Raw genomic sequence first — 23,763 nt, 5'->3', positions numbered from 1 at the left:
ATGAACTAGTACGATGGAAACTACAAACGCAGAATATCTGGGATACGCTTTCTCTGGAATGCTGCATGTGAGTCTGTGAGCCACATTCAAACGAAATGAATTAAAAATGGAACGAGTAGAGAGAAGGGTTACAAGGTTCCTCGGGGAACAGAAGGCCTGTCTTACAAGTCGTAATTAGGAGTGTTCATTTTAGCAAACCAAAGGTTCATTTCAGCAGACCAAAGGGAGTAGACATGCTTGCTGTCTATAAAAGTACTGAGAGTAATCATCAGGGAGGCAAAAATATGTATTTAATATAAAGGTCTACATTAAAAGATCAAATGAGTATAAACTGGCCATGGATAAATGTTGCTAGAAATTAGATAAAAGTTACTGACTATCAAAGTAGTAAGATTTTAGAACAGCCTCCCAGTCAGAATAGTGCAGACAAGAACCTCAAGAAGGGTTTTGAGGCAGAGGGGATAAGATATGGATACTTAAAAAAAAAAATGGAGCGTAGGATGAATAACCCAGCCCACCTACACCAGCCTCTCAAGGTGATACACAGCCACTTCCAGAATTAGAGAGACACCTCTCATGGAAAAGTTTTACTGCACTTTCATATGTGCACACTGCATTTGCACTCCTAGTTGATTCACCTTAATGTTCCAAAGCATTCCCATACAGACATGGCCTCACACATTAATTTGGCACACTGCAATGAGAATTGCACTTTCTTTTTGTCTTTCTCTTTTCAGTCTCATTTCACTTTACAAATTCCATTTCCACAACATCTCTGGGACAGTAAATGCCCATCTGTCACAGGTGGGGAGTTGGAAGTACACAAGATGAAGCAATTTGACAGATACCACACAAGTGGCCAACGGTAGAGCCAGAGACAAGTCACAGGTTTCTCAGTCCTCCCTCCTGGTATCTTACAAAACCATCCTTCTCTGCCACAGATACGCAGACAGTATATGAGATAGGAGTATCAACAAATGCGATCTATTTCTGAGCTTTCAGACATACTACATGCCTGCCGCTCTGGAGAAAGGCAAGAGGAAAACAACCCTACATACACAGTTAACTCTAAAAGCTTTAAATAGGAGGAGGTTTCTTCCTCACCCAACTGTTAGCTTAAGATTCAATTACTCTTATCATAATATGCATAGCTATAAATGTAATTAGTCATAAAATTATCCAGACCCTCAAATTATTCCAGCTGCTGTATTTGACTCCCTCCTTGATTCTTGCAATGATGAATTCTCCAGACTGATTACACTGGCTAAAATAATATTTCTTTTTATCTATTTGGAAGTTGCCTGCCATTAGCTTAGACTTTGTTTATATCTACTGTAGAGCTATAATTGCAACCTTACTATTTTTATTAGGACTATTGTCTAGATAACACTTAAACCTGCTAGGCCCTTATTTTACTTAATAGTGAATGTCACAGAAGACACCTATTCAGGCTTCTAGGAACCTTTATCAAAAACAGAAAACATGTCATTATGAGGACACGTACAAAGAGAAATACAATTTGTGCAGTGTGTGTTCATGAAAGGCTCCATATGAGGTCTTACAGACTCACTGCAATTTCTGATCCTGTGATAAACATATATTTATAATAAGTCAAGAAACTAGGAAAAAAAAAAGAGAAAGGAATGCTGGATATTTTTTTTATTAGAGTATGTAATTTCCACTGAATCTTTTCTAAGTTGTCTTCTTTCCAAAATAGATTGTAATTCTGTCCTACACAATCTCTTCTTGTATGTAATTCCACTGGATCACTAACCATCTTTGTTGCCTTTCTTAATATTACTATATCCTCAAATTACAAGAGGAAAACAGAGAACTACAGTGCTCTCTATAGGAGGGAATTCATTGTACAATAGAAGACCATCACAGTGTATATTTTCACTGTGTGCTCAATGTCTCTCAGATGGATTAACGTAAGCATTCAGCACATCTTACTAATGGTGAATGAATTTTAATAGTTTTCTTTGCTGGCCTCCCTTAAGGGAAGCAAAGCAGTAGTTGCATAACTTAAAGAAATGGAAACAAGTTCTTGTAGGACAGACAGACATGCTAGCTAAATCTAAGGAAAACAAACATTTTGGGAGTACTCTGACTACACAGCATTGTTGTAGGGGGCAACAGATTAGCTTTTTGAGAAATGGAAGTCGACTTCTTTCCCAAGAGAGAGGCAAGGACTCTTTTCTCCAGGGAGTTTTTCCACTTCTGAAGAGTGTCCCCCTCTTCCTCAGAACAGTCAACAGCAGATTCCTTCAGATTATGAAAATGTTATTTTCAAGGATAAAAGATATTAACCAATGCCACTATGCAATAGTCTTTCTTAGATGCCATAGAGTTCAAACAGACTTTGAAATAAGAACTGGAAAAATCACATTTCCACGTGCAAATCTTACATCTTCACCTGCAGAACTGGGATGACAGTGTTTAAGCTTTCTTTTTTGATGTGAACTCTGGGCTATCTCACATTGCTTTAACTCACAAGTGCCTAAGTGGATACTATTTAGACAGGTAGGTTTCAAGAAAAAATTTGACTTTAGGAAGTAACATTACTCATTCAGTAGATGGTAATATCTTGGCCTCCTCAGAGATGTTTCCCTCATATTGTGCTAAGGGTCTCTACCATTGTTTAGGAATGGATTATAAAATCAATGTCACTTAATTATCTGTGACCATATATAGGAAATATATGTCTGAAAGAACTAAAGATTATCACAAGCTCCATCTCTGTTCAGCTCCCAGATTTCAATCTTTCATTGTGAAGACACTAAGACAAAAAACAGTGCCCAAATCAAAGCACTAGGCTGCACACAAAGTACTCCATCAAGGGAAGAGACCTGGAAAGAGCATTACATGCGACAGACATTAATCATGCCACTTAATGCATTACTGAAAGATACTAGGACTATTTCTGTAGTTTAACATAGCTGGACAAGCCCAGCTTCCTCTTGTCTAATTCCCACCTTGTATGGATGCAGGCTCTCAAGCACAAAAGGAGAAAAATGTCCCTATAGATTGTGCTGGCCTCTGATGCAGAACAGAGTGTGCTGCTATCTGTAGCATGGACAGGCCAGGCATAGGCATGACAGGTCCCTTTTTGCTACCATCTATCACATGGCACCTCCGTAGGAGCCACAAGGTTAGGGGCAGACAAGCTGTCAGCTTGACACACACAATCCTTGAGATGAGCCCATACATTCAGCAGGGCATGAGGGGTCATGTGGCTGCTGAGCTACAAGCATCTTCACCCTATGTGAACAAACACTCTGTGTGCTTCACCCTGCTCCCAGATTGACAGTCCGCCAGGTCAGCAAGACCTAGCCTAACCTACTACGGACAGAACTGTGCTGTAAGATCCTGTGGTTTTATGGTTTTATCCCCTTGGGAGCAAAACACGCTGCATCCCCAACAGCCACATCACACCAGGCAGTTGAATCTTCACCCATCTTAAAATAATTATTCCAACAAAATCTCATTGTTTTCGTAAGGTAAATTACTCTTCATGTTCTGTACTGAAGCCACACACTGTTTAAGACCCAAGCCACCCATGTGGTAGCTGGTAGGATCCAAGCACAGAAGACAGACACACTAGAAAGCTGCATCAGGCCTCCCTGGAACAAAGGATTAGGAAGAGACAGACAGAAACAAGCAGTGCCAACCTCTGTGTGGGCTGGAGACAAGATTGTAGAGAGCAGTAGGAGCCGAGATAGCACAAGGAAACTAAACAGGAGTCTGCAGTGGAATGAGAATTTGGGACAGCACTAGGGATCAGCAAGGCCACTGGCCAGCGCCTAGGGCAAGCACAGCAGGTACCAAACAGAAGCACAGGTCACAGCTTTAACTGTGACAATTTCATAGAGAGAAGAGCCTGGTTTTGGAGGTGGGGGTTGAATTGCCTTGTGTCAACAACTCATTTCTCTTTCTAGATCATCACTCAGGGCTGGATGCTGCAGCAGCATCAGAAAAAGCACCTTGTCAATACATCTGGGTTATTTGGGGGGTTTGTTTTTTTTTGTTTGTTTGTATTTTTTTTTTTAATGAATGATGCTACACATCTGCAAATACCAGATATTTTCCAGAGGAACCGATACATTTAGCTGCACTTTCATAACCGCATTTATCTGCACCCAGAAAAGGAGAGAGGAGCTTGGCACCCTCATTCAGTACAACAGCTATACAGATCTAGATATTTTGGCACAAGGCATGAAGTCAAGAGCAACCACTGCTCCTCCCTCTCCCTGTGAATTAACCACATTCCTAGGGGAGTGGGCTACTGGCAGAAAGTAACCACTGCCTGGGTCAGAAACCAACTCTTCCATCACACCCTCCCCATAAAGCAACAATCTGGAGGGACTGAAGAGGAAAACAATGGCAGAGGACAAAAGCACAGTCACACTCCTTATGAAGGCATCATCTCAAATGGAAATCTGTCAGCTCCTGCACTGCACTGCATTTCTTATGTATACAGCACCAAAGTGCCACCAGCTACAGCATCGAGGGTTTGCCCATTCCTAGCCCCAAGATGGTCACATATTGTAAACAGTAGTTCTAAAGCAGGGTCTTTATCCTGGGAGGTCCTCAAAGAACAGGGGACTCCTGTGTGGTAAATGGAGGGAAAAAAAATAGTAATCAAATTATGGACTTTGAAGGACAAATTCTGTCCAGAAGTAATAATCAAAATAATACAATGCACTGTTAAGGAGTGGTGCTAAACTTTTAATCTGTCTGACATCAGTGTTTATCCCACAGGAAAAGGGATGGAGGAGTGACCATTGGAGAATGTGGCATCCACTCATGCCCTGGGAAGTAAAGGGGCATCCCGCCATACCACTGGGGATAGTACCGGGCACCCTATGAAAACCATGGAGAATCCCCTGCTGGTGCAAGATCTGGCAGCAGCCTACTCTCTGCTGGCAGACCTCTAAACTCAGCTCTTGGATAATAGGTACATCAGGAAATAGTGGCACAACCAAAAGGTGAATGCACACCTGATCCAGTGCCGGGTCCCTGAGGGCTTTCATAGAGACAGGACAGTTTAGGAGCTGCTTAAACTTCAGGGATTAAACCGGGGGGGGGTTGACCACTTTAAAAACATGGCCTTTCCATCACAGATTTGGGTCAACATATCTTTTTAATTCAAGATCAAAATTACAGGGTTGATCTGGAAGTAAAAATAAAAGCAAGACCCAGATGAAGACTATATCTATTCCTCTGACTCTCCTGCTAAAATTTCAAGCTAAAATTGTTACACACACACACACACCACTTATATGTAAGAAAATATATATATATACTTATTCATAACAACCTCAGGTTACTCATATGACAATGCAGGACGCGTAAGAGAATCAGGTCCTCCAAAATACAGGTAAATATCTTAGTTCCTGTGGAACAAGTAATTGCTAGAGGATGATAGATGAAATTCAATTAAAGGAACAGCTTTGAAGCATTGTCTTTAGAGCAGAGTTCCTCTCTCCTGCAAATCCCTAATACAGCAGCCGGACATTTAGTTTTGTTAAATACCAAAATCTTTGTGCCTTGTAAAGAAAGACGCGGGAGAAGGAATGTTAACAGCCTCTTTTTACAGCAGCCAGTTGTCAGAGGAGGTGGGAGAAAACAAACCACATAGAAAACAATTCCCAATTTGTCGTCTTGACCATTTAAAGATGGATCCAAAATAGTCTGCTAAACTGTTTCACCCGGAGCAAAATTACCCATGAATACATATGCATGCACACAAAACCATCTCTTGACGCAGTGCTGATGGTGACTGCAGTCAAGGAAGAAGCATTATTGCATTCCACATTGTGAAAAGACCACAATGCAGTAATTATTCTGAAAGGTTTTCACAAAGCACAATTATTAAGCTAACATTATCCCATTATTGTTTGTTGCTATGGAGATAATATAATCAATATATTTTCTGGATTGATTTTTTTAATACTACTAGCACATTGTACAATATAGCAAGATTTAACTCAATGCATTAACTGATTTTGGTTTATGATTGGCAAAGTCTTGAGGCAATAGATTGCAATCCATCTCACGCCTATTATTCTATCAGGACACTTAATGTCAAAATCTCTGCTGCAATAGCAAGTTTTCCTTGTTGAAAATGAGAAAAAGGATAACAAATTTCTCTGAAGAGAGGCAATCTTTTAAGCATGAATTTAACACATTCCTATTTTTTCTAAGCCACAAAAAAATTGTCACACTACAGAAGTAGTAGAAAAGCAAGTTGTGTTTGAACTCTCAACTTAAGATGCTTATTCATTCCAGTGGGAATATTTTGAGGCATTACCTTCCCCTATGTAATATAAACTTTTCCTACAGTAACAAGAGGCTCTAAGAAGGTGGTAGCAATTGCAGCACTTCACCAGAGCCCACTGGGTGCACATGCAGTTTGCAGCCTTGCCACCACCTCTTTCCATGCAAGCTTGGGGGAGTTACTAACTGCTCCCACCTCCAGTGAAGACAGCAAGCACTCGGCTATTGGTCTCAATGGGTGGTGAAGCAAAACTGTTACAGCCACTGCCCTTAGTTTCCTTGTCCATAAAACTGCAAGAACACTTCCTTGCATCCAGGTCTGCCTTTCGGTTTATAAGCTTTTAGTAAATCAAATGACTGCTGTGCATTAGTACAGTAGTAAGCCTGCACAAACCTAAGTCTCAGATCTTTGCAAGACAGTAATATAATATATTAAGAGGCTTCAATCCTGACACTTTTTTCAGCCTGTTATCTCTCTTAGGAAGAGACAGGCTCATCACTGCGCAAGGTCTCAAAGCCTTTTAACATATATTTGCCATAATTGTCCATAGAAGGGTTTTAATCAGTTTTCCCCTCCCGTGTGGCCATACTGTGGTAAACTGCCTTTGCCACAGTGCTGGAGGTGATCATATTTTGTCAGCAAGGTTTATGCTCAGCCCAAAATTTACAAGCACAGCATGCTAGATTTTGCATAACTAAATAGAAGGAGTTATATCAGCATTTGTAAGTAATAATGCCTGTCAACTCCTGTGAGAATCATATGGTTATGCTTTTAGGTGCCACAGAGCGGCTTTAGCTGCCTTGAGTTAGACGCCAGTATATAAGCACTTCGGCCACAAAGTGTATAACTGCTTGCATAAAATGTTAAATTATTCATCATAGTAATCACAGTAATTCCACCTTCTCCCATCCCCAAAGGCACCAGATTGGGTGGTCTTGCCTTTTGTGAAGTGGGCTGGGGCCCAGTAATGTAACTTTTGTACTGACTGGAGGGGATCCATCAGGAATGCTCATTCACAGATTAAATGCGTTGCCTATGCAACACATCTGGCCCTTCTGGCCCAGGGGATAAGTAATAGAGTCAGGAATGCACATTCACAACCCATCCCCTGTAAGACTGCTGCACTGCCACTAACCCAAGCAGAGCTAAGGTGGTTCAGAAGCCACCCCTGCCCTCCTTGCTCTGCATGGCACGGATCATTCTCTTGCATCACATTTCTCAGTAATGCCACTTTTATCAAAATGGATCTGAATTGCTATGTGAGCATGTGCCACGGTGTATAAGAGAAGCACATACATAGAGTTGCTTGCCTTCTCACCTTTTTATTTTTATGTTAATTTCTAAAGGATTTTTCTGCTGGACAGGGCTTCGACAAGTAGGTATGATACTCATTCAAACAGGCTACTGTCACATGTACAGCCTTGAAAGACACCATCTGCTAGTTCAGCAGCACAGTAAAGCATTGCTTAACACACATCAGTGTTCCAAATATGAAGAAAAACTTCATTTGTTTCAAAACCACTGACTGCATGCTGTCCACCACAATGCCTTATCATGCAACAGCCTAGGAATTCTGCAAAAATAAAAACTCATTTAGCTGCAGTGAGTCAGGGGATATCAATTTTGGTAACAAGAACGATACAATTACATTCCTAAGCAATTGGTCTCAATAACAGACAGACAGCACCTCTGGTAAATTGGCTGCAGGCCTGATTTTACCACTCTCATTTGTAGCGAGCAGAGCCTACCACTGAGACCCCCTTCATTTCAGTGCTAGAGGACTAAGATACTGCTTAGCAAAAGTAAAGTAATCAGCGTCCTACTGCAAAGGTTGAAGCTAATCACACTTTGCTTGGTTAGATTCTGTAATTGCTGTGTATCTTCTTCTAGCAAAAGATTAAAATTTTCTTTCTTTTTTTTAAAATAAAAGTAATCAAGCCATAAACAATAATAAATTATCGTTACTCCACAACACAGAGACTGAACTTTACTGCTGGAGGTTGAGCTCACACGTAGCAGAGTCTCATGCAGCGGCGAGAGGCATGGCACAGAGGCATCTGTCAAGAGGAATAACCTGTCCCTGCATAGCAGGACTTCTGGAGCTCAGCTTCGCCAGCCTGGCTGTCCCCAGCCAGTACGCTGACCCAGGCTGCTACAGGAAAATCCTGGGGTCCTGCAGCCTCGCGTTCCTGACTTTTCCTCATATACACAACATAGCCTTAGCGGGAACAGAGAAAAGGCAGCCTTTACATAGGTCACACCACAGTGCAAAAGGCTATCACAAACCTCCTTCTCTACTCACACCACAGCTAAATATAATTTAACCTGGAGCACTTTGCCCATCGTTACGAGCAAAGGTGGGTTTGAGAGGGGAGGCTGGAGGGGAAGCCAGCGCTGCGTGTTGCAGAGCTCCCTTTGCCGGCTTCGCAGCAGCGCTGTGCTCCAGGAGACGGGAGCTGTTCAAATGTTTTGACAGAACGTGCCGATTCCTCGGGAATGTTTTTATTCTAGTCGATGTGCCAATTCTGCACAGATTTCCACTGGAAAGCAGGCAGACAGTCTGAGCCTGGTGAAATAAAGCGACTTCACCCAGAAAGATGATAAAGTTGTATTTTCAGACTATTTTTACTTAATTTGTGACTGTATTTGTTTTAGTCAGTTTGTTGGATTGTTTTCAATTTTACCTGGAAACTCCATTTTCTAGCAGGCTCTAAAGAGGAAAAGAGGCACCAAAACACTGTAGAAAACTAAGCTTAAGCAAAAGACCTCAGAGGATATTTGAGATATAGGTTTCTCAGTAAACAGCGCACAGAAATAAACAGGGAAACCCAAAAATTAACAATGTCCTAACTAGAGCTGCTTAGTCTGGTTCTACAAGAACCCAAACACCTCCATTTTTGCATTTGTGGTTGTCTTTCAAAAGCTTTCTTTTTTCCTTCCTTTTGCCTTAGGGAGTTATTTATAGGGCTATTATAATTTGAGGTCTGGTCTTCTTGTGGCAGGTCCTCCATCCAGGAAATGAAATAGCATTAGAAAATGAAATCTCACGTTTATGAGGTCTTTGAGATGGCTCCCTGGGGCATTGGGGGGGAGGGGGGAAGGTAGTGAAAAATATAAACACAAATATAACTACAAGATACTCGTGTGGTCCCTAATTTTATCCGTCATGAACTATGAGACTCTTTATTAAATAGAGACCTCTGGTATAAGGTCATCAGCTGTAGCTTTTTTCCCCAAAAATCTCTCCCATTTCACCCTCATGTGTGATCAAGCACCTTTTCCACCTCACCTTGGCTGGGAGGTGCTCCTGTCCTAGACTGTCCTCAGATGTGGAACACAAATAAGGATGACTCAAACACCACCATTCCTCTGGCTGCCTTGCCACGTGCTTTTCACAACACGTTGTGTGTTGCAGCATATGAACAGATCAAGGTAGATTTGTTCACCTCTCTGCAAGCTGTAACCTTTGCAAAAATCATGTATCAGTCACCAATTTCTTATTCATACCTCTTTGTACTTCTCTCCTAGACTATGCTCTATAGCTACAAGGTGCCTTATCCTAGCCAGGGTTTATCACCTGATGTTTCCTCTCAATATATAGACATAAAAGCAAATAGAGGCAAATCAGTGAAGACTTTGGGGTTCCCCATCCTTTTTTTCTGCATGTCCAAAGGGACACTCCCCTCTAACCCCTGCTCTAGCTATGTATCCTTTTCCTTTTCCTTTTTTTTTTTTTTTTTTTTTTTTTAATGAGTGGAACATAATCACCGTGTTTAAAGTCCCACTTGATCTCCCAGACAATACTCAAACTCATCATCATATGTGACTTCTTATGGCTCCTTTAGCCCAGCCTTCATTAATGCCACCTAAAAATCACCTCTGGCATCATGCTACCTATGAAATGTTCAGAACTTTGTATGCTCGCATAACTGAAAAAGCTGTCAGATGTAATGCACAAAAACTACAGAGGTTCATAAAATTCTGTACATAACAAAAAAGTAGGTTTAATTTCTTTTCTCTTATTTATAATTTTCATTTTTCTTGTTGTAGGGTAAAATAAAAACCGTTAATGTTCAGTAAGTCGGGGTTTTTTTACCCGAGTATTTAAAAGTGCCCCAGTGCAACTGTTGAAAGAACATTTCACTTCTCCCTCTGCCTTATTAGAAATAGTCTAAAATTAATGGAATATTAAAAAAAAAAATACAAAATGGAAGCAGGAAATAAAAAAGGTTGATAGCAAAGAAACAAAATGAAAAGTTAAAGAGTACAAGGACAACCCAAGACCATGTCATACATTTCACTGCATTGCATGGTGAAAACAAAAAAAAAAACCAGCAATTTGAAATATGGTTTTTTTTCTGGTTTATTCTGATTTCACATTTTCATCTACACTTTGACATGTGCTGAGGCCTCTGAGGACATGAAGAATTAAATTAACTTTTGAACTTTATACCTCTCTGACAAGACTGGTCCCTTCTTACACTTCCATGTCTTTCTAGGCAACTTGCATTTCTGGATCAAATTGCATAAATAAATATCAAAAAAAGAGCACTCAAGAAAATAAGGTTTCACTTATTTCTGAAAAATTAAGAGAATCCCGAGCACACAATGGCTGCTTTACATCTGTCCTGTGTCCACAGCTACTGAAGCTCTCACAGCCCTGCCCCAGGCCCATCCTGCAAACCCACCCCATCCTTCCCAGGACTGCATCCATTTGACTAGAGGTTATGACCAAGACCCAATTTCACACTCAGTCCCTCTCAGGAAAAGTTATATTTCATCTCTATGTCCTGCCTGGGGAGAAGAGAAAGGGGAGAACCCAGAGGGTTATGAATCTTACACCGAGATAAAGCTCACTAGGAGGTGATGCCACCCAAGGTGCACCGTGGGCAGCCAGAAGACAGCACACAATGAATACCAGGGATTTCATGACACATGTTTGAACAGGTAGTTCTCCAAAGCCTTCTATTACTTTTTTAATATAAACCTTCACAGAAACCAAACCCAGCTAGCTGCAGTGGATCAGACCCACAGCAGCTGTACCTTCCTACTCTCGGGAGGGGAAGTATCTTGCTTATCACCCTTTCAGGATGACCTGCTGTACGGAAGGGCAGCTTCTTATTTGAAGAGACGTGTCATGCTGTAAACATTTCTAGCGGAGCTTGGGTTAGCAGCACTTGTAAGAAAACCCTAATGAAAATAAATTGTTACGTATTTACCCATATGCTGAGGAGCATATGGCTAATGCATTTAGACACTGCTAATGAAGTTAAGACTCAGCTAAATTTGTTGGCTCGTGGATAACAACTGTTCTCAACAACCAATCTGAGCCTGCTATAATTTTAGCATTACAACTGATACCTGGCCATTACTATACATACTAATCCTGCTGACATAGAAGAACTGGTTTTCTGGATATGGATTTCTCCACATCGCAGTAAGAAGGCGAGCAGCATATGACACCACTAAGCTCCAGATTTACAGGTAATGTGAGCAAGTTACAACTTCATTTAAAACAACAGAGATTGCTCTTATTCATTGCAGCCCTGAGCCTATTGCTTTCTGTTTTATTTTTAAGGACTAGAAGATTTTATTTAGTCCAATCCCATTCTCTCCAGGCCAGTACCACACTGATGTGACTACAGCTAAAAGTGAACAGAAGACAATCACACCTCAGAAATATTCCTGCTTTTTCAAGTCCACATGTAGAAGCCCATTAAGTTTACTACAATAGCTACAGGAGTCCTCCTATTCAATCATATTACTGTTGCACTGCTCCTCAAGGTGAAGGTCCCTACTTCTTGTCAGAATGCTACTCCTCATGCATGATCACAGGGATCCTGCACTCCAAGGTAAATTCCAGTATAAAAGTGGTTACACCTGGTCTATCTATATGATACTACCATTGCAACTATACGTTATCTTCATTCTTTTAAATCAACTACTTTGCAGCATGGCTGTTTTGCATTTGCTGTTGCCACATGCCATGCCAGAGCTGGCTTTAATTTAGCAGTGCCCATTGCTTAAAGAGCAGGTCACATAGCAAATTCCAGAGGGTTATGTGATGAACGTGCAAATAAACTCTCACACAACACGTGGCAAACTTCCCCTACACCATTCTCGTAAGCCAGGTGTCATTGTAGTGATGCAGACCTCTGCTCTGATGGATCTTGGGTAGGCATTTGTCAGTTGCCACCAAAAAACCCGTAGAAGAGCAATGGTTTTGGTCAAGGATGGAATGGAACAGCACACAAGCATCCTTCAGCGCTGTTATCTTGAGCACCAACCTCACTCAGACACCTTCCTTTACAGACCAGAGCTCAGACCTCGCATTAATTCACAGCCCCACTTGCTCTGTGACTATTGCTAAATTATTTAATCTCCCTCCAGCCTTCAAGCAGCCCAGTCCATTGAAAGCAACAGTCCCACCAGCCGCCCCAACCAGAGAAAGTCCCCAGAGAAGTTGCTCAACTTTTTCACCATGCCCTGATGAAAAAGCAGGCCTATTTGTTGCAGAACACCATTGAAGCTGTTTTGCAGGTGGGTAAACAGAGACTCAAGGTAAAGCAAAAGAAAGATTTTCTCAGCAGAAAATAAGAAAGCTTTGCCCCAGGCTTGCCCAAAATCACACTGGGACTTGGGAAAAAAGAGCAGCATGATCAGAGAGTCTCTCTTCCCACTTGCCATGCTGCCATGGAAAACATCATCCCCTTTCCACTTAACAGGTAAAGCCCTTCACATACATCTAGCAATTGCCTTGGCCATAGCCTCTGCACCCCACACAGTGTTTAATAAAGCAAGCATAAAGTATGCTAAAAGGAATCACCAAAACATGGCTTAAAGAATACCAAAAACATTATGTTGCTTGTCAACAAAGTCTGCATCTCCTTCTAGGGGCAACTGCGAAGGTCTACAGGAAACACTGGCCCAGCCCTGCACAGCAAATACATGCGGGAGCTGCTGAAGGCAGAAGACACACAGTCAACACACCATTCCTTGGAATATGAAGGGGATATGTTTCTTCCCTCAAAGGAAAAACGGTATAGTACAAAAGAGCAAAAGCACCTGTCATGACCACTGTCCTTCATCACTTGGGTCACCATTATTCACCAGCACGGCAGCAACAATCCACCCTCCTTCTTCCATCACATAAAGCCTGCCAGTTGCTTCATGTATCCTAATACTGTCTCCAGCTTCTATGATAATTATTTAAAGTTGATATCACATTCAGGGATACCTTGCCAAGACAGCTACCAGAAACATGGAGTGCAAAAAAGCCAAGGACATCGTGCCTCTACAGAAGGGTTTCTGAGGCATATGGAGTGCTCCCTCAGAGGCAGGGTTACCCTGCTGAGACCTCACAAGCTCAGGGAGAAGCTGGAATGAGCCACAGCACAGCTCTACCTGATGCTCTTCCTAGAAACCAGAGGTCCAGCTCTCACTGAAAGGTGCAATAGCATCTAGTCAAGTGGGAGACAGCTAACTGGGACATCTTGATTTCCTGCATTAGGTTCCCACAAACAGATACTGCACTGGCTTTGTCAGGGTATCTGACAACGCTAGCGTCTGATCAAAGGAGGTAGCACAGAGTATCAACTGAAACCAGGAAAATACCACGTATTTGCAGGGGAGAGAGACTGGCTTTATAGGTGTATGAATATACACATAAAACCGCATCAAACCCCAGGTTTCTGTCATGTTGCCAACTGTGACACGGCTAGGTTTAGGTTTGCACCGCATGTATTCACATCACATGAAATGCATGTATGCCCAAGCCTCCCAGTCAGGGGGTGTCTCCCTGGACAGAAGAGAAGACATGGAGCACCCTGTGAGGTCTGTTTGAGCAGTCAGCAGCCCACAGCAGATGTGCATAGCTAACTTGGCAAGATAAAACCAGGTTGGTTGGTGATGCCACGGCCACTGTTTCTGATTGCACACAGATAGCTATCAAGTTGCAAAACACAAGCTCCATATCCCATCCCTCTCTTGTTTATCTGCACGAAGTAACACAAAACCATATGCAGGCTTTCACTGTCAGTGTAATTCATATTATTCTTGTAATTAAATCCAGGTCCACAGCCTATCTGAGAGCTCCTCTTCTTCCCTTCCCCCTTTCCCCCCTCTTTGCTCCCCTCACCATTTGCCTCTCTCCAACTTTGTTTGGGTTTACATGCTGTGTCATTAAATTCCAGAACAGTAAGTGCTGCAGCCTCTCTCTCTAAGCACTGACACACTGCTTTCTAGGCTGAAAATTAGACATGGGGTTAATTTCATTCCTGCAGGGACTCTGCCTTTATTTTTCTTTACGTCCAACTCAAAGGATGCTTGTGGCAGATGCGTAGTGGAAAAAGATCATGTTTGCTCTCTGCTTCCTCCCTGCACTCCCCCTTCTCTACTCCCACCCATCAGCCATAAAACAACACAGCCCAGTCAGATCCCAAACTGAAAGCAAGACAAAGCACCCACACAGCCCCCACTTCCATTCAGCAGAAACCGGCCGCTCCAGGGTAGCCCAGGATCTACAAGTAGGCCAGACAGAAATAAACAGAGTAAACAAAGAGTATCCTGTCCAGGCAGAGAGGGGCTAAAGAGAGTGATGTCTTTCATTAAAATGCAAGGCAGGGATACAAGCACACAGCCAGTCAAAAACATCACTGGGGCTTGCTAGGAGTAATAGGAGGAAAGCAGCACACGATCATGCCGTTATAAGGAGCCTAAGCACATCACCCAACTGTATGCAGGGTGCAACCGCATATCCCGCCTACCGAGGATCAAAACAAGGCAGCCAACCACACACCTACCACCACCCCAAAACATCAGAGATCCCAGCCCCACGGCTGCAGCAGCACAGCGCTACTCTGCAGAGTGCTGAGTAGGGAGCAGCACACACAGGTACAGTACCAGGCGGCCAGAGCCATACAAATGTCAGAGCCAATGACATTTAAAACCAGCATAGCTGCCTTTTTCTAAAAAGGGATGTGAAAGGGGGAGAAAAGCACAGCACAGCCATAGCAACAGGTCAAGTGTTCACCACAGTTCTTTGGGAGGAAGGGTAACATAGCGCATGAGCCTTCTCAGTTTTCAGAGCATTTGTCACGTAATAAAATCATTAGCCTGGGAATTAATAGGTGAGTTTTGTTTAGTTTTTCTGCAACCTGCTGCTCCAAAGCCCATGCAGATCCATGTGTCAAAGTCCATGCTGTATATACCCTTGTGTCTCCCGTTACACAGCTATTGCAAACAAACCTTACAGTTTTCCACAGACTGGTAGGAAAAATGCAGTACATGGAGAAGTAGAGGAACAGTCAGGAGTTTCTAGCAAAACAGTGGTCTGTCTGCTGCCAGTCTGCTCAGTTATTGGGAAAATTGAGCATGCTGCTTTTTATAGGCATCCTAATCATATTTATAATTACATCAGACTTACCAATGACAAATTGTGCTCACGCAATGGAAGAATTTTTAATCTAGTATCTTGGACTCAGATAATTTCCCAGCTGCATAACTGCAATAATTTCCTATCTTCTCATTCTTGAGATAAGCCGATTAACTTTGATATGTTTTAGTTTCAGGGTGCGATTATCTCCCTTTATTGTACTTGAGAGAGAAGGGGTGACTTACAGTAGAATAACTTTGTTTTCCCCAAGTCAGCTCTTAAAGTCTGCTTCTCTGTGATGGAGAAGGTCTTTCCTGTTGCATTTCCCTTATCTCCTTAACTCAGTACTTCCTCTTCCTCTCTTAGAGACACTCTATTAACAGCAATTCTCATTTTACTCAAAGAAAATACACTCTTCGAGAAATCTCTGAAATAACTCTTTCAAAAAAGCTCATAGAGAAAACATTCTCTTGTTTAAAATACATCTGAAAGTTCACTAAAAGCCCCACAATCCAGCACTATTGGTCAGATCCTGCTTGCATTGTTCATTGGTTTTCCAGGATGCTTAGAGAAGCATAATAGCAAAAAAAGGGTGGTAAGGCCTGATGCTCTGTTCACATACGCAGCGGAGCAAAACAGGAACCTCCGTGCCCTTCAGCAGAACTGATTTACATCCAAGTAAGGGAGAAGACAAGCAAATCCTTGAATTTATGCCATTACAAATTGAAAAGGACTGCCTAGTCCCACAATTTTGTTGAGAGCTTTTGGCAGTTAATGATTTTTTTCTTAAACCCCTAGGTCCTAGATTTACTTGATTACATCAAAGGGACTCCCTCTCCTCCTTTATTTTTTCCTTAAGTTTCAGGCAATCATATTCTAGGAGGAAAGCCTGAAACCATGAGATGAGGACACTTTTTGGACTGGAAGGCTGTATATGTTGAAGTGTTTTGACTTCCCATTCTCTTCTAGATCTCACTGTTGTGCAGGGTTTTTCAACCTGTAAACATATGAGATACACATATGCAGATTCCCAAATGTCACATATGACTTAATTCCTCTCAGTCACGATTCATGAATTCCTCCGTAATCAATGTTCATGGGTTGAAAACCACTAGTCTGATGATTTAGTGGTAGTGTGGGTTGTGCGTTTTCCCTGTACAACATCAGAAATACCAAGAAGGAGCTGGTCTATTTAAAAGGAAAACTCTCTAAAAAGCCAGTTCAGTGAAAAGACATGGTTGCATAAACATACAAGCGCAAGAACTTCTTAGCATTACTGATATAGCAACAGAACAAGCCAACATTTTGCTACTTTCTATTACAAAAAAAAAAAAAGAAAAAAAAAAGAAAGAAAGAAAAAAAAAAGAGTAAACCCAATTTCCAACAAATTGCTGCTGTTGCACAGCTGTGCCCCTTGCAGATAAGCCCCTAAAACCATCCCCATCCCCAGGAAGGTGACAGATAACCTCTGGTTCTCCCGCCTACTGGGGAAGGGAAAGTGGAAGCTATCCCCTACTGAATGTAGTGAGAGCGCTTGTGTCCCTGAAAATGCTCTCGTAGAGAACAGCCAGCAGTATAAAAGCAGCCCTCCTATTACCGGCGTGTTGCTATGGGCACTATTTCTAAGACAGCAGCCACAGGAACAGATCCAAAAAATATGGCAAAATATATGAGGGAAGAAAGAAAAATTACAAAGAGCCTGGAACTCATCCCTGCCTATTCTTACTGGCAGCAGTAAGACTGCTGACAAGATGGACAGTAAAATATCTTAGTACTGGACATACAGCCTGGTGGTGCTTGTGGTTTTGCACCCCTTGAACTCCGTTTCAAAACCCTGTCTGGAATTATAATTTCTTAGTACTCCAAGATATAATTTCTCAGCTACCTTAAATTTTGTTTCTTCTTCCCTGAAAGTTAGTAAAATCAGGTTCATTTTTCTTCATTTTAATTAATGGAATTTTGATAATGAAATTTGCCTAATAGATCGTAGATAACTGTTTGCAACACTTTTCCACTTGTATGCTGGTACACGGCAAGCCTATCTACAATATATCACACTAACTTTTCTTGCAGCAAGTGTGCATTAGCAGGTGACTAATGATAACTGGATTTTGCCACCAGAGAGCTACAAAATGAGTAGCTTCATGCCATCCAGCTGAACTGAAACCAGAAGAGTGAGGGTGAACTGGTCTGTATTACATCCCACCAGCACCCCCTGTATGTTAAAGTCACCCCATCAATTCCAGTTCAAATTAATCAAGAGCAGATCAAGTCTACCTTTCACACTATTTCCTAAATGAAATTGAAGTACATGTGAAACTGGTATTTAAATGGGTTTTACCTAATAATGAGTCATATGTTGACAGAATAATCACCACAAAGACCAAGGTAAGAGGCATTATATTCTCATTAATAATTCAAATCTCAGTATGGATATTGATGACCATGCACTTAAAAGAAAAAATTGGGCAGCAACTGGAGTTAGCCCAGATTTACTGAAAACTTGTTGGACTGCAACAGACACACACTAGAGAGATTTTACTGTAAGGTCCAACCAGAGAAATGGCAGCTTCTCATTATTAAGAGGTATTGGGCCCTCAGAAGGATTACTGAAATTGAGCAAGGTACAAACACACAGCATTACTAATGAAAGGGGAAGAGTGAGAAAAATAACAGAGCAAAATCTGAAAGGAGAATCCCAATACTTCCCCTTCCTCCCAGTCGCAGTCTTCAGGGCACAGAGCAAGTGTTCAGTGGTACCTAATTCCAGCTACTGCTTAGCAGCAAGCAATGCTACAAGCTTTAAAATAAATGTGTGCAATCAGCAAAAGCACAAACAAACAGAAAGGTCATAGGAGCCAAAACCACTCAGAACAAACCAGTTGGGGCTAGTTAACATAATCTGCTCTATTCACATAAGTAAGTTTGTTTCACTGAGGGCATGAACTTTCTTGGAAAAGCTCAAGTAATTAACTGCACAGGATTACACATTTTCTTTCCCTCAAGTTTATTTTACCCTGAAATTAGAGCTGTTTACACACAACTGTTTCTACTAATTCACTTTAAAGTTTTGCTTGTTCTTTCTAAAGGGAGATGCTTGAAGAGGTGGTACTGTTGAAACATAGGATTCCCTTCAGTTTCTCCTACCTCCTGTCCACTCTTCTTGTCACTTTGAATAGATACAAAGGAAAACTTAATCTTACCTCACTGAAAAAGAGCAGGTTTCCAATGAACGGAAGAGGTGGAGGATGTCTGATCCCTACTTTGCTTAGTCTGGAGAATGCAGACGTGGAGTACCTGGAAAAAATAAGGTAGTAAGTTAATTCTGGATCTTGTCGTGATAGGACTTCGCACAGCAATTAGTTCAGATGACTCTCCTGGATTCAGAGAGGGAGAAGATGCCATCTGTATAGGCCAAACACAACTGCCAATGTGGTGACATTGTTCAGCAACCCCTCGGGTCACAGAAATAAACGCAATACAGTGGTGCTTCAGAGAGGGCAAAAGAACAAAGGGACTCAAACACAGGCCTGAAAATTGAGCAGTGGAAATAGCTGCTCCTTTTCCCACAGAGGGTCTTGTAAGCCAGAAGTGACCCTCCAAAGCTACATAAGGTTACAAATGAGATCAAAACAGGCATTCAGGGTTTGACTACCGCAGCACAGCTGGGAAAGGAACAAGACAGATCTTCAGACTATTATTTTCTTCTTCTTCTATCACCGCTACCTATACAGATCACAGAACAAGTATTCAAACTAGTCTCAGTTGTGCATGAGCCAAGACACTGTCAGTATGTTCAAGTCAAGCCTACTATTTGGGCCAGATATGCTGATTAAGTGATTTTACAGCTGCCAGTCAGCAAATTAAACAAATATAAAAAAATACAGGGAAACAAAACCCAGACTGAAAAGCTTCATGCATCCCTTGTTTTAGATGAAACTGTGGCATGTTGACAGAGACAATACCAGAAAAAAAAAAAGTAAAAAGAAAAACCCAACCCCAAAGTCTTTTTTTTTTTTTTTCTTCTGCCTTCCCCCATAATATAAACAATGGATTTAAGTCAGTGGACATCAGTTGGCGAAACCTGAAAGTGCAGGAGCTAGCAGACAATAATACTGAGTGCTACCATTCTGCACACTATCACCTATCACCAGGAGAACCAGGGCAAAAGATCTTTAAAATTAACAAAGGCCATTTCTATATTAACACCTTAGCTCAGAGTAATAGTATAGTTTTGAAGCGCTCCAGCTGCACAGTTTTTTGGTCTGGTGTCTGGGGCAGTTTTGGCACATGCAGCCACATTTTTTTGAGAGGAAACTCAACTTGAAGGTCTGCTTATTCCTTCATCTTTTACTAGTAATAAGCAGTCCTTCATCTTTGAACCCCAAGTGCAGTGAGACTATTTAGTCCTGGGGACCAAATTAGATCTAGCCCAAACTAAAAACAGTGAACTACATATAGTACAGGGGTCACGATATCAACTGCTTTAGTTTATCAAGTCTGCAAGTCATCTGAATGACATAAGAGAGACAGCAGAAGCAGTGCCTCAGATCCTCTGATGGGCCAACTCCCCTGTCATGTTAAACCACATGTTAAATCACAACACTCCCTCTTAATCCCACTGTACAGCCCTGTTGACTCTGAAGACTATGCTAGCTCATTGCTATGACTTGGACCTCTCCTCCTTCAGGTCCAATAATCAACACACGCCTTGTTTGAAATGCCCTACGTGATGCAAGCAGGAATATTCTAGTTTAACCTAATGGGCAAACAGTACATAATTTGGGGGGGGTGGGGGGTGGGTGGGTTAGGGAGGAGGTAGGAAAGAAAAGAAGAGTTTGTGTCAGAAAATGATCCTTTCTTCCAGTAAGAGGGAAAGGAAAGAATGGTATTATAAAATGAAATATGTAAGGTTAAGAGAATTAAATCTCACACAACCACCAAAGCAGAATGGGACTTAAGTACTGAGTTAGTAGCTACTTGTGCCTTTGTTACCCGAGAAGATTTCCTGCAGCACAGTACCTATTCTCTTAATGAGTTTTCTTTTGTGAAGATATTGTACAAAAATCACAGTCAGAAGATAGACATTTGATGATTTTAAAATAGCAAGAATTTATTAATTTTTTTCATGGGGCAGTACAAACCTTCACAAACACAAACTCTCTCAATAGAAGTTGTGTGTCTTTGGTCTATGGAAGGGCACTATTTCAGTACGACAAGGTGTTGTGGAATAAAGGCACAGAAATCAACATTTATTACACATTTTATACATATTATTGACTTCTTGGCTACTTAACCACTTTAAAAAATACGAGGTTTTGCTTATTGAAACAGCTAATGCTCTTGGGGGAAAAAATGTTTTAACTTCAAAATGATAGAACAGCATACACAATACATTTTCAGGATATTTTTGCTGAATGTTGGAATCTTCCTAACATGTCTTTGTGTCACACCAAAGTCCTCATCTTCAGTCTGTAAACAGTAGAAAAGATGAAAATCTCTCTCAGTGGAAACCCATCAATTTTGCGGTATTTTATCCTGAACATGTTCACTGTGAAGTACATGGCAGATCACAAAACAATAGGCTGGGCCACAGTTAATTGCTAATTTCACTGTGGACCAGCCACTCTGTAGACTCTTGGTCGTCATGTACCGCAAAGTGAAAAGTGAATGCAAAAGAGCCTTATACTGCACAAAGTAAATGATGTGATCACCAGATATTTTAAAAGGAAGAAAACTAATGACTACAGTGCACCCAGTTTCACAAGGCAAACAACACACAGACTCTGAAGGCTATTTATGCTTAGATGAGCAGTTCATCTTTGTCAGCTTCTGAACATTACTGGCAGCCCAACACAGCTGAGGATTTGCTTTCCTTTTTCCCCTCCTAATGTGGTTTTCTCTGTTCCTTTTTGTTCAGTTACATTTGAAGCAGGTTTTCAAAAGGTAAGAAAACCCAATGAGATGGGAAACAAGCACTGTAGTGAAGTTACACACCAAAATATAACAATGAAAGGGCAGGGCCAGCAGGAAAAAAAAAAAAAAGAAATCTCATCAATACCCACATCTAGCTCTACCCTATGATTTCACAATACTTCCAGTATTGTTGAAATACCTGCAGTTTTGCAGAAAAGAAAACAGTACGCAAGTGATTAAAGACTGACGGTGCCGCATGCACAAAAGAAGATCTAACACTGCACAGGTAACCTTGACTCTGACCATTTCCAATGTAACAGCTTACTTTCTGCAACCTTAAAGATCAAGAACTATTTTTTCCCCCTACTTCTGCAATACTTCAGCTCATTCCCACCCTTTTGGGTGTGGGGGAGAGAAGGAGTAGTGGCTTGGGGGCTTCTTTAAAAAAAAAAAAAAAAAGGGGGGGGGGGTAAAGAAAAATTGTCCTCTAGAACACACAATGAACACCAGAAATACATGAATCTGACAGCTTTGTGGCACAAAGATTTGCCTTTTCAGCCAGAAGCAACCAATAACAGGCTAATTTATGTGATTCGGCTACTGAGCACACCCATGACACACACTCAGCCAGTAACTCGGAGAGCTGCGTACGAAGTGCATTGGGAAAACAGTGGCCAGGTTTTGTTGCTGGGAAGGGGAGGTGGGCTAGAAGCTGAAGAGTGCAAACAGGCAGGGTTGCCTTGCAGGCAACCACAAGACATTCATCTGGAGAAGATATATGTCTAAATGAAACAGTTCGAAGCTTGACTTATCACTCACTCTGCCACTTAAAACACTTCTGTGTTAATTTATCGCAAAGATTAATCAGGTATCAGGCAACCTCCTGCTGTTGGCGTAGGTGGACACTAAGGCAGAAGACCAGCCAAAGGACTGGAAGGGCTAAGTCAAATGCAAAATTTAGAAATAGAAGAGATAGTGATAGGTGACCAAGATGACCAAAGATATGGAACAACTCCTATACAAAGAATAAGCAAACAGGCTGTAATCTTAATCCTGGAAAAAAGAGGCAACTGATGTAGGCTAAGATAAATATAATTAAGATCCTGCGTGGCTTAGAAAATAAAGAATTTTACCCACTATTAAAAAAAAAACCAAACAAAATGTATATCCACAAATGAATATTCAGATGGCAGGATTAAAAATGAAGCATTTTTTCAAGAAATTAATATACTAACTATGGAACCTTTGCCATAGGATGTTGTCTATTCCAGAAGCTTTAAAAGCTTCAAGAAGTGATTAAGTACACTAATGAAAGAGAAACAAACAAAAAAAAAATCAGCAGGCACTTTTACTTCGTGAATTTAACAAACTAGGAAACACACATGGAAAAAATTAAAGGAGGGTAAATTAATCAAATTTCTTTTTCAAAGCAGAGAACTAGTTTGTAAGCTTCCAATGGCAGAATAAGATATTAGACTGTTACAAAACCTAAAAGATAAAACCTCAGTTTTCTTAAGAGGAGGAGAAGGAGGAGTCTTTGTGCAAAGGGAGGGGCATGAAAAGTATAAAACTCCGATGGCAGCAATGTTTACTGGACAATCTAGCACATTCTCACTTAGAGGAGAAACATACCCTAATATTTACAAATGTAGGGCTTCCTGCACAACTATTAATTTAAAATCTTGGCATTATATTTTGAATAAAGTGACAACACATCAAAAGGAACTAGAGGAACAGCAGTAATGAAGTAGATCAATAAACAATTCAATAACTCTTTGAAGGTGTTCAGATGGCCTCTCAGAGCTAGATGCTCTCTGTATATATTAAACATGACTGTTAAAAGAAAGTTAACATGCCAAATACATTCCTGTAGGCCAGCATGGCAGATTTAAGGTCTCTGAAATATGAACTTCTCTCTGCAAAACACTATGCAAAAAAATAAGGACAAAGAGTTAAATTCAACAGATAATTAACAGAAGTTGTGATGGATAGATAATTAACCAAAGTTTTGATGGATATATAATCAACAGAACCAGCCATCTGCCCAGCAGGGTCAGTACTGATCAGTACTACAAGAAAAAGTATTATACAATCGACCATTAAAAGCAAACAATTTGTGTGGTAGATAACATTACAGTTTCCAATTCTGCAGCATAGAGTTCAACACACCAATGAAATTACCCCAAATTTCTCT

At 41.2% G+C, this 23,763-nt stretch overlaps 1 protein-coding gene across 2 annotated transcripts in view; it reads right to left on the bottom strand.

Annotated features, from left to right (window-relative positions):
* The window catches only part of TBXAS1 (thromboxane A synthase 1), a 229,924-nt gene that overhangs the window by 156,536 nt on the left and 49,625 nt on the right, over positions 1-23,763 (bottom strand). For both annotated transcript variants that reach the window (XM_040595587.1, XM_040595586.1), the window contains exon 2: positions 18,857-18,950. In XM_040595587.1, the coding sequence (XP_040451521.1) occupies positions 18,857-18,950 (94 nt within the window). The remainder of the gene's footprint in view (positions 1-18,856; positions 18,951-23,763) is intronic.

Source organism: Falco naumanni, chromosome 5, assembly GCF_017639655.2.
Source record: "Falco naumanni isolate bFalNau1 chromosome 5, bFalNau1.pat, whole genome shotgun sequence".
Classification (NCBI taxonomy): Eukaryota; Metazoa; Chordata; class Aves; order Falconiformes; family Falconidae; genus Falco; species Falco naumanni.
Note: the sequence above shows the minus strand (reverse complement) of the source record. Positions and strands in the feature narration are given on the sequence as shown.